Source organism: Bufo bufo, chromosome 11 (genome assembly GCF_905171765.1).
Source record: "Bufo bufo chromosome 11, aBufBuf1.1, whole genome shotgun sequence".
Lineage (NCBI taxonomy): Eukaryota > Metazoa > Chordata > Amphibia > Anura > Bufonidae > Bufo > Bufo bufo.
Window position 1 is genome coordinate 33996435 of NC_053399.1, and position 12360 is coordinate 34008794.

General features: G+C 42.1%; 1 protein-coding gene across 3 annotated transcripts in view; it reads left to right on the forward strand.

Annotated features, from left to right (window-relative positions):
* ARID4A (AT-rich interaction domain 4A) overlaps positions 1 to 12360 on the forward strand; it is a 111427-nt gene that overhangs the window by 9891 nt on the left and 89176 nt on the right. For all 3 annotated transcript variants that reach the window (XM_040411278.1, XM_040411280.1, XM_040411279.1), the window contains exons 5-7: positions 4702 to 4792; positions 6070 to 6149; positions 9312 to 9406. In XM_040411278.1, coding sequence (XP_040267212.1) covers positions 4702 to 4792; positions 6070 to 6149; positions 9312 to 9406 — 266 coding nt within the window. The remainder of the gene's footprint in view (positions 1 to 4701; positions 4793 to 6069; positions 6150 to 9311; positions 9407 to 12360) is intronic.

A 12360-nucleotide genomic window follows, 5' to 3' on the forward strand; every position in this document is an offset into this window, starting at 1 on the left:
AACTCGCTCAAGTGCGTGCGTGTGGGTGAGAATGTTCACCCACTCGCTGTGTATGTACTTTTGTCGGAAAGAAGAAAAGAACCTCATGAAGGGTCTAAAATATTCCTTGGCATAAAGATTTGGTTCTGCAGGCAGAAGCTCTGGGAACTTTCTTAGATCTTCCTTAAAGGGGTATTCTGATTATACAAAGATACTCTGTATCCACAACAGGCATGCTCAACCTGCGGCCCTCCAGCTGTTGTAAAACTACAACTCCCACGATGCCCTTCTGCAGGATGATGGCTGTAGGCTGTCAGGGAATGATGGGAGTTGTAGTTTTGCAACAGCTGGAGGGCCGCAGGTTGAGCATGCCTGATCCACAGGATAGGGGGTAATGATTAGATTGGTAAGGGTTCCAACCGCTGGAACCCCCATTGTTCATGAGAATGTGGGCCCCGGCCCGTACTCTGAAATGCAGAGAGCAGTAGGTTGAGCATGTGCACTGCCTCTCTATGGGACTGCCGGAGATGGAGGAGCACAATTTTCATCTGTTTTCAGCGTTCCTATAGCGATTAAAGGGAGCGTCAGTGCACTTGCCTTAGTTGCCATTCCATTTTAGGGCTCATGCATTTTGCGGAACGACCGGCCCCTAAATAAAACAGTTCTATCCTTGTCCGTAATGCGGACTATAATAGGCCATCATTTTGCGTGACGGACATGGAATGGACACAGAGTAGTGTTTTTTTTTTTTTTTTGTTTTTTTTTTGCTGCCTCATTGAAGTGAACGGTTCCTCATACGGACTGCAAAAAACTGAACTTGCACGGAGAAAAAAATGAGCCCTAAGGATACAGGCCCCTGTTCATGTGATCAGTGAGGATCCCAATTGTCAGGCCCCCTAAATACCCATTTAAGACAATCAAGTCTGTTGATGCTTTGGTTTTTGCCGTATCTTTGGATGTAGAAGTGAGGCTCCAGATCCGGATGCTTTCAGTTTGCTTTGTCTCGCTGCTCATCCGGCCCCAGTTTTCCTTTGCATTTAGAGCATGAGATGATGTCTCCTTCTACCATCTCATGCTGTAGACACTGGGGAAGAGCGCTGGAGGTGGAGGCAGAAGACTGCAAGGTCAGCTATATGCACTTTCAGCCTTTATGAACATTGATTACATTTTAAGAAGACCCCAGGTGTGTGTGTGTGTGTGTGTGAATCTCAGCAGAGGTTTGGATGAGCCGCCCGCATTCTATTACCCTAGAAACTTTTAAATGGTTAAAATGAATGCAGTATTGTATATATTTAGAAAGTTAAGGTTTAATTATGAGCCTTAATAGTGTTTATATGGTGTAAGTTATTACAGCAAACATTTAAAGGGATTGACTGAGATTAACTTTATTAAGGCTTCGTTCATATCTCTGTTTCGGACAAAAACCGCTGTATGCAATGGTTATCTGGCCGATACCCAGTATTTATGCCAGATATCGGCTGGATCACCGTTGAACCTCATTGCAGTCGATGGGGATCCAGCGGTGACGTAGAGGATCTGGCGGCCTGCTCTGTCTCGGAACTGCCGGATGTGAACGAGGCCTAAGGGTCCATTCACACGTCCACAAAATGGGTCTGGATCCGTTTTGCAACATTGAGGAACGGATCTGGATCCATTCATTTTCAATGGGGCCGCAAAAGATGCGGACAGCACACAGTGTGCTGTCCGCATCCGCACTTCCGTTCCGCAACATGTTCTATTCTTGTCCGTGTCTGCGGATAAGAAAAGCCATTTTTATTTAAAGTGCCGGCCATGTGTGGACCGCAAAACACTTGCGGAGGTGTGAATGGACCCTTAGTGAAATAGAACCCCCCTTTTTTTTTTTTTTTTTTTTTTTTTTTTTAACTACACAGTACAGGGCCAGAAACTCCTTTAAAAGAGTTTTCCAGGCATTATGAGAAATGCATTCCTTGGATCTGTTGAAGAAAGAGGTTTTGGTTAATACTTCTCCATCGATGCTGCACTCGCATGCTGCCGGCTCTTTTACTTGGGTCCCAGCCAGTTGTATGCGCTTCTCTTCTGGAGTGCAGCAGGGATGGCCGCACGGTGGACGGGTAAATATTAACCTAGCGATCTTTTTTCAGCAGATCAGAGGGATGGTTGTATTTTTCATAATACTCGGAGAACCCCTTGAAAGGGATTTCTGGTTCAGATAAGGATGGGGTTTCCACTAGAGATGAGCGAACTTCTGTTTTAAGTTCGGCGTCTAAAGTTCGGCTTCCGGTTAGCGGAGGATCCCGATATGGATTCCGAATTCCGTTGTGGTCCGTGGTAGCAGAATCAATAATGGTCATTATTGATTCCGCTACCACGGACCACAACGGAATTCGGAATCCATATCGGGATCCTCCGCTAACCGGAAGCCGAACTTTAGACGCCGAACTTAAAACAGAAGTTCGCTCATCTCTAGTTTCCACCTATAGCCTGTTAGTAATGGGAATAGTGAAGCTGTTTGGCGAGCTTGGTCTTCTCCGGCAGTGAGCTGGACCTTTGGGGCTCCCTTGCATCAGCCAAAAAAATAAAAAAGAAACCTATCCATTTTAATCTTCATTTCTGTGATCGGTTTGTTTGGAGCATCAGTTGTGCTCAGTCTATGTCCGCTCCGTCAAGCTTTGTGTATTTTTTGACCAATGAAAAAGTTCCGCCTGTTATGCTTATTTTCCATAAAAAAGTAGCGCAAAAAAGATTTGGAGGAACTTGAGTGTTTTTTTTTTTTTGGTTGATATTGAAGTCAATGAATGATGGATGACCGGAAGGGGTTTCATTTGTATCAATCATTTAATCCATGGGCGAATAGAAATAGAGAAAACGCAATGTGTACGTGAAGCCCTCACATCCGTGTAGTACTGTTGTAGCCCTAGAACTACGGTACGTAGCGTTGTAGTGATTAAAGAGGTTGTCCGAGTGTTTAATTCTGATGACCTACCCTCAGGATAGGTCATCAGTATCTGATCGCCCACTTCCTAGGCTAGTGACGTCATGTTTTATTGGTCACATGGCCTGGGCGCAGGTCAGTCCCATTCAAGTGGATGGGGCTGAGCTGCAATACTAAGCACTGCCACTATCGAACGGACGGCGTTGTGCTTGGTAAGATGCGGGGTGTCGGACCCCCACAATCCGATACTGATGACCGATATTTAGGATATCTTATCGGTATTAAACTCTCAGAAAACCGCTTCAACTTGATTGTCAACATTCAATTAACACTTTGTCAGGAGCAGTAAAGGAAGTGATGGTCACCACGTCTCCAGTGCTGTGCTCCTGTCCTTCACGCTGGTGTTTTCCTGGTAGCAGCGGTGACTAGAGATGAGCGAATTTCACGGACCATAACGCAATTCTGCTTTTGCCACCAAACAAAGCGTGAACTAATTTCAAAATATGAAATTCTCTTATCTCTAGCGGTGACGTCCCATACACATCACCGCTGCAGCCAATCCCTGGCCTCTGCTGTCATGTGGCTGGCCACACAGTGACCTGGTGTCTACGGGACGCCCCCGCTGTAGCCAGGAAGATGGTGTCAGTGCTGCAGAACCGAGCAGGGGAGGGAAGTGTTAAGCGTCAGTGTTGTTTTAGTACCTTTACTGCCCTGCCACTGACCCCGTTACTAGTGGATGTTTTTCTTTTGTTGTTTGTTTTATTTATTTACACAATGAAGAAATACGTAACATTGTGCAAAACAGAAGTGATGTTTATGCTCCAGTTTCCTGGTCTTCAGAGGCCTGATGGTGTAATGGATGAAAGCAGGCATTATAGGTTGTTAAAGGGGTTTTCTGGGGATTTCATCTGAGCATTTGGTAATGACCTGTGGAGGGAAGATGTTTTACGTAGTACTTGCCCTCCCTCACTCCTCCTATGCCGCCATCTCCCCTGCACTCACACAGGCTCTTCCGGTCCCGACGTGCCTTTTTTTTTTTTTTTGGTTCCCCCCCCCTCTGCATTAGAGTAAATGCAGTAATATCACCAAGCGCTTATTAGACGAATTGCCCAGGGAATCCCTATAACTAATTTGAATATGGTGCTCATTAGAGAGAAATTTAAAGGGTTGTCTCACTTCAGCAAATGGCATTTATCATGTAGAGAAGTTTAACACAAGCCACTTACTAATGTATTGTGATTGTCCATATTGCCTCCTTTGCTGGCTTGAGTCATTTTTCCATCACATTATACACTGATCATATCCATGGTTCCATAGCAATCCAGCAGCGGTGGTTGTGCTTACACACGATAGGAAAAGGCACTTTTTCCTATAGTGTACAGCCACCGATTGCAGGGTTGTCATAACTTCTGGAAACGAGCAGTGTATAATGTGATGGAAAAATGAATCCAGCCAGCCAGGAAGCAATAAGGACAATCGCAATACATTAGTAAGTGCCTTGTATTAACTTCCTCTACATGTTAAATGCCATTTACTGACGTGAGAAAAACTCTTTTTATATTACATTAAAAAAAACTGACCCTGTACACATTATGACGAATCTGTATTCAGGGTGGGGGGTCCATCAAGGTTCTACTGTTTTTGACAGCAAGAATTTGATTGCAGGCTACCCTGCCCTTGCCATCAAAAACAACTGAACCCTAGAGGTAAGTTGGAAACCACCCATGCCATACTTGTTGGTAAAGACCCACATGCTGTGAGATTAAATAGTGCAGTCTATAACCTCTCATATTGGTTACTTGCTGTAGGTTGGAGCTACAGTTGAAATGAAAGCACCTGACGGATCCGTCCAGGAAGCCGTTATAAGTAAGCTGACAGATGCTAGCTGGTATACTGTGGGTGAGTATCAGATGTATATGTCAATATATGAAATACAAGCATTTGACAGACAGGAAATTCACTCCTTGCTAGACCGGAAGTGATGATGGTGGTCACGTGACCACTGCAACCAGTCTCTGGCACTCTGTGACACATGCACGAATGGCCAGTGACCACAAAATGACCACAATGTGTTGTGTTCGCGAACGTGTCGCTGCTGATGCCAGTGATGGGTTACTGCAGTCACATGACCATGGACCGTAGGTCAGCTCTTCTGGTCCTGTGTGTATGGGAGCCGCAACACTGAAACGACAGGCCTTTTAAAAGTGAAGTGATGTTTTTGTTTTTACATGGTTCCTGTCTATCATGACTCTTTTGTCGAATGACCCTTTTAATTATTATAATATTTTCCCCACGTATATAGCGCTGACATATTCCGCAGTGCTTTACAGACATTATCAATGTGTGCCGTCTCCAATGGAGCTCACTAATTCCCTATCAGTATGTCAGTGTGGTAGGAGACAACATGGGGAGAACTTACAAACTCCGTGTAGATGTTGTCCTTGGTCAGATTTTTATATAAATCATACAAAAAATGTTGACTTTAAAAAAAAAATAAAAATTGTTAATTATACTGCCATTTGAATTCTTTCAATCCAGCATAAATGGGACCTAAAGTTCAGAACTACTAGTTATTTTTTTGTATGTAAGGAAACTGCTGGGAGCCTCATAAAATAAAAAAATAATTAAATTTAATCTTAATGTCCCAGTTCACTATATCTTCCTCTTCCTTGGGCTTCTGCAGCCAGTGACATTGTTTTGGGTTCCGCTGTGACGTCCTGTACACCACTGCAGCCAATCACTAGCAATGGCGTTGTATGGCACAAGAATGCTGAGGCCAGTGACTGGCTCCAGTGGCGTATGGGTAGTCAGCCGGCGGGGCTGGGAATGTTACTTGCAGGACACGTAAATCGAAATGTTTGTGTGAAGCTCACCGTCTGATCTGTTGTGTTATCTTGCACTTGAGAAGATTGGGAATAAACTAAGGTGAATGGTGTAACAGGTAAACAATGGAGGCACGCTGAGCTTCAAGTGTCCCTGTGTTGTGACTACATGAGGAATCACATGTGTCCTTTGTGAAAATGGGAAGTCAGTATGTGAGTCAATCTACCTTCCAGACAACTTGCACAGTGTACATTGCACAATATAAGAGTTAACATGTAAAGTTTAAGGAGTACGACAAACTTGCCTGTGATTTGCTTTTTCTGAGTGTGCTTTTTTTTTTTTTTTATATATAGTTTTTGATGATGGTGATGAAAGGACTTTGAGACGGACATCGTTGTGTTTGAAGGGGGAAAGGCACTTTGCGGAGAGTGAGGTAATCCTAATGAAGTTTTCTAAATCTGCATCAAATATATAGACCTAACAGTTCCTAGAAATAACATTTATCCCCGATCTGATGGAGCCCACCCATCACGAAGACGGCTGTCCCATGTCCTGTGTCTGAATGGATCAGCGGTCACTCATTTCCACTGCCGCTCCATTCAAACTCTTGGATTACCAAAGAGAAGCCGAGCACAGCACTCGGCATTCTGTGGCGGCAGGGTGGATAAAAATCAATGATTTAAAAAATATATATATAAAAAAAAGTCGGATTTATTTTAAATCGGATTTTATTTTATTTTTTTATTTAAATCTGATTTTTTTTTTTTTAATATAAAATGCTTTATGAGGAAAATATATTACCATCCAAAGGTTATTCCATCATGAAATAAAGATTAGTTTTTTAATTATGTAGAATAATGCTGTACGTGGACTCCCATATTGTTGAATGGATTAGGCAGTGGCTGAGGGACAGACAACAGAGGGTTGTAGTCAATGGAGTATATTCAGACCATGGTCTTGTTACCAGTGGGGTACCTCAGGGATCTGTTCTGGGACCCATATTGTTTAATATCTTTAACATTGAAATTGCAGAAGGCCTCGATGGTAAGGTGTGTCTTTTTGCTGATGACACAAAGATTTGTATTAGGGTTGATGTTCCTGGAGGGATACACCAAATGGAAAAGGATTTAGGAAAACTAGAGGAATGGTCAAAAATCTGGCAACTAAAATTGAATGTTGATAAATGCAAGATAATGCTCCTGGGGCGTAAAAACCCAAGAGCAGAATATAAAATCAGTAATACAGTCCTAACCTCAGTATCTGAGGAAAGGGATTTAGGGGTCATTATTTCAGAAGACTTAAAGGTAGGCAGGCAATGTCATAGAGCAGCAGGAAATGCTAGCAGAATGCTTGGGTGTATAGGGAGAGGCATTACCAGTAGAAAGAGGGAGGCGCTCATGCCGCTCTACAGAGCACTAGTTAGACCTCATTTGGGGTATTGTGCTCAGTACTGGAGACCATATCTCCAGAAGAATATTGATACTTTGGAGAGAGTTCAGAGCAGAGCTACTAAACTAGTACATGGATTGCAGGACAAAACTTACCAGGAAAGATTAACCCCTTAGGGACACATGACGTACCGGTACGGCATGTTTCCCGAGTCCTTTCCCGCGGCGGTGATCGGAACAAGGTGCCTGCTCAAATCATTGAGCAGGCACCTCCGCTAAAAATAAACAAAAACTTCATTTTCCGCAAATAGTTAAAAGAAAATGGGTAAAAGATTAGGGGGGGGGGGGAGTATACATATTAGGTATCGCCGTGTCCGTATCGACCGGCTCTATAAACATATCACATGACCTAACCCCTCAGATGAACAGCGTAAAAAATAAAAACTGTGCTAAATAAACCATTTTTTTTGTCACCTTACATCACAAAAAGTACAACAGCAAGCGATCAAAAAGGCGTTTGCCCACCAAAATAGTACCAATCTAACCGTCACCTCATCCCGCAAAAAATGAGCCCCTACCTGAGACGATCGCCCAAAAAATAAAAAAAACTATGGCTCAGAATATGGAGACACTAAAACATCCTTTTTTTTGTTTAAAAAAACTGTTATTGTGTAAAACTTACATAAATAAAAAAAAGTATACATATTGGGTATCGCCGTGTCCGTATCGACCGGCTCTATAAAAATATCACAGGACCTAACCCCTCAGATGAACGCCGTAAAAATTTTTAAATAAAAACTGTGCTAAATAAACCATTTTTTGTCACCTTACATCACAAAAAGTGTAATAGCAAGCGATCAAAAAGTCACACGCACCCCAATAAACCCCACGTGCCAATAAAACCGTCATCTCATCCCGCAAAAATCATACCCTACCCAAGATAATCGCCCAAAAACTGAAAAAATTATGGCTCTCAGACTATGGAAACACTAAAACGTGATATTTTTTTTGCTTCAAAAATGAAATCATTGTGTAAAACTTACATAAATAAAAAAAAAGTATACATATTATGCATCGCCGCATCTGTGAAAACCTGGTCTATAAAAATATCACATGATCTAACCTGTCAGATGAATGTTGTAAATAACAAAAAATAAAAAAGGTGCCAAAACAGCTATTTCTTGTTACCTTGCCTCACTAAAAGTGTAATATAGAGCAACTAAAAATCATATGTACCCTAAACTAGTACCAACAAAACTGCCACCCTATCCCGTAGTTTCTAAAATGGGGCCACTTTTTTGGAGTTTCTCCTCTAGGGGTGCATCAGGGGGGCTTCAAATGGGACATGGTGTAAAAAAAACCAGTCCAGCAAAACCTGCCTTCCAAAAACCGTATGGCATTCCTTTCCTTCTGCGCCCTGCCGTGTGCCCGTACAGCCGTTTACGACCACATATGGGGTGTTTCTGTAAACTACAGAATCAGAGCCATAAATAATGAGTTTGGTTTGGCTGTTAACCCTTGCTTTGTAACTGGAAAAAAAAAATTAAAATGGAAAATCTGCCAAAATAGTGAAATTTTTAAATTGTATCTCTATTTTCCATTAAATCTTCCATTAATACCCTGAGGGGTGTAGTTTATAGAATGAGGTCATTTTTGGGTGGTTTCTATTATGTAAGCCTCGCAAAGTGACTTCAGACCTGAACTGGTCCCTAAAAATTGGTTTTTTGAAAATCTCTGAAAAATTTCTAAGCCTTGTAACATCCCCAAAAAATAAAATATCATTCCCAAAATGATCCAAACATGAAGTAGACATATGGGGAATGTAAAGTAATAACTATTTTTTTTAAGTATTACTATGAGTACAGAATCAACCTAATCAAACTAATATGAAAAGTTGTTCTAAAAATCTTCATCTACTTGCATATTATAAGTTATACCAGCAAGAATTAGTCTTTATGTAGAAAACTATGATTTAAATCAAGCCTTACTAACTAGGGATTTAAATCAAATCCACCCTGTGTGGCGGTCCCATAGAGTTTGAATGTAGGGCCAGCGGTCATATGCTGCCACACATGCATTTAAATGGGGGAGGTGGAGCACTCATTCCTGTGATGGGTCCCACAGCATCCAGAAACAGATTCCCTTTCCTATGTTCAGCATGGGATAACGTTTTTAAGGAAGCTTTTTTACTTTTGTGTCTCGTTTAGACTTTGGACCAACTTCCATTAACCAATCCCGAACATTTTGGCACGCCTGTCATTGGGAAAAAAACCAACAGGGGAAGAAGGACGTCTCTTCCAATGTAAGTAAGATCGCTTCCTTGTGTAAGTATACAGATGTTTTTTTAGGACTCCTTCTGGCAGTGGCAGTGTTCACATCCGGGTGCTCTCAGTCTAGAACATACAGCACCCTGACTGACCCATTATAGTTCAGGGGCCAAATTCATTGGTCTGTGCAGAGAAATTTGCAGCGTCCAACTAGATTCACTCATTTGGTTGAATTGGTCTGGGAGACAAGGGGACTGCACACAGATGCCATCTGTGTGTGGTCCCTTTAAAAACGTGTCCTTAACGTCCGGAACACAGATGAGTTTAACATCAATTGTCTGAAGGAGCCCTTAGATTTCAACCCTCCCAGATCAGCTTTGCTCTGAGAAACCTGCAATATGAAATGGAAACTTTTTCTCTTTCCATTGCTGGATGGTAATGTGATAGCAGCATGATCAGAATTTGAGGCTTTAAATATTCCAGTCCAGCGCACTGTTTACCGGAGTGCCAGCCGCTCTCTAATTATGACGTTACCATAGTGATTACTCCCTGTCTACTAAAAGCCCATTATGTTATAAATATAGAGCACCGCCGGGTAACATTGGACTTACACTAAAAGCTATCTGTGACATAATGAGATGTCAGCTGAAGATTGATGAGAATAGGGTGGCGGTGGTGGTGAGGATTTTGGGTTGCCATCTACAATAAGACTCCAATAATAAATCACTTGGAAGTTTTGCACCCCCTAGACCAGTGATGGCTAACCTCTGGCACTCCAGCTGTGGTGAAACTACGACTCCCAGCATGCACTATTAATTTCTATGGAGTTCTGAGAACAGCCAAGCAAGTGTGCATCTTGGGAACTGTAGTCTTACCACAGCTGGAGTGCCGGAGGTTAGCCATCACAGCTCTAGACTTAATGAAGGCTAACCTTTTGGATTCAGTTTGGGGTGGAAGGCTATTGGATTTGTTGGAGCATCTGTCACCCTGATCAACCCTATTCAACCTGTCCTACTGCCTGGTAAGGTTGATCGTGGTGAGCTCAACGCTTCTATGCTTTCCGCAATCTGGACATTAAGTTGCTGAGAAATCCTAGCTTTAATAATATTCCAGTGAGGTGCTCTGATCACTAGTTCACCTCCTCCTCTTCCCTACCCGCAATGATTGATGAGGCCAGGCATCCTCACTGTTCCAAAGTTTAGACCAGAAATCTTCTGCATGCGCTGGCAAGATTGCAGTCACAACCAATTGTAATCTTGCCAGCACACGCGTAAGATTTCAGGGCCAGGCAACAGAGCAGTGAGGGGGTCTGGCACGGAACTCTTGCACCTGTTCCTGCAAGATCTGTTGTGATTGTAATCTCACTGGTTCATGGGCGTGATTGGAACAGTGAAGGTGTCAATCAGTGCGGGAGGTAGAGTGTCATTGGGAAAAATTTGGAAGTGAAGTGGTGCTCTGCGGAGCTAGGCCTGCCCCTCAGTGCTCTGAGTGCTCATTAGCATATACATGAAGTTAGGGTCTCTCTGAAATGGTACGTCTGATTGCAGAAAGCGAGGTATCTTTGAGCAGTATGCCTGGTTTAATAGTGTTAATCATGCTGACAGATGCTCTTTAAATCCTGCAATGTGATTTAGATATTGAAGACATTAAAGGGGTTCTCTGGGAATAAAGAAAATGAAAATACTTAAATATTACTTTATTATAAATATATTCTCAATTACCTTTCATTATTTTTAATGGCTTGTTTTGTCTGGGGAGCAATCATCAGGGGAAACAAAATGGCCGCCATCCCATTAGTTCACATAAAACCTGTCCTGATCACACATGAGGACAAGTTACTTTACAACACTGAGGTAAAGAGCCGCCTCATCCTCCTCTCTGCTCTACTTGTCAGGGATTATGATCCTGAATACAGATGATAAGAACTTTAGCTGAATCTCTGGGGAATTTAGTTCATGAGGAGACACGAAGTACAGAGAGGACAGACTGTGGTAATGGAGACTACATACAAGTGCTGCTGCTCATTGGCCACATCTGCTCTCATGTCTCCTCATCTCTATTCCCACAGAGATTCACCTGTATTCAGGATAATGATTCCTGACAAGCAGAGCAGAGAGGAGGATGAGGCAGCACTATGGCTCATTGTGGTGAAGTACCTTCTCCTCATGTGTGATTAGGACAGGTTTTGTGTGTACTGATAGGACGGCGGCCATTTTATTTCTTCTAATGATTGCTCCCCAGACAAAACAAGCCATTCTAAGTAATGAAAGGTATTTGTGAATATATTATAAAATAATTTTTCAGTATTTTCCTTTTTCTTTTTTTATTCCTGGAGAACCCCTTTAAGAAAATCCAATGCTCCTGAGCAAGATTTTATTTTTATTTTTTTACCAGGCAGAAATGTTTTTATTTTATTTTTTTATTATGGCTTAGGTTGAGTGTTCATGTCAGTCATTTACCTACAACATATAATATTATCAGGGTAGTCCACTCAAACAACGCCTTTTTGTAAAGCATCTTGCCGCGTGTCCACTCCTGTGTAAGACTGTTTTCATCCTGGATGAAAGAAGACACTTTTAAAAATCATTAAAAGTCCAGCTCTTTTTGAGAATAAAAATGTTAGTTTCAGTGCATTCATATGGTATGATGTCTTGTGGCGGAAAACCTCTTTCATCATACATCATATAATGGTTTACTTAAAGTGGATCTGTCAGCACAATATTCTGTCCTATGTAAAGGTAGCATATCGGAATTACAAAGGGAAAAAAAAAACATACTCTACCATTTAGCTGCTAGGAGTGCCTAAAGAATACCTCCCGTCACCCCTGTGATTGACAGGCTACACAAACCTCTGTCTGTAATCTGCTGCTATTATATATGTACTATATGAAATATTGCACAGACTGAGACTTGACGACTACAAGTGAAAAGTGAAGCCTGTACCGCATAGAATCCTATTAATCTCTAAAGAAAATCTCAGCCGTAAACG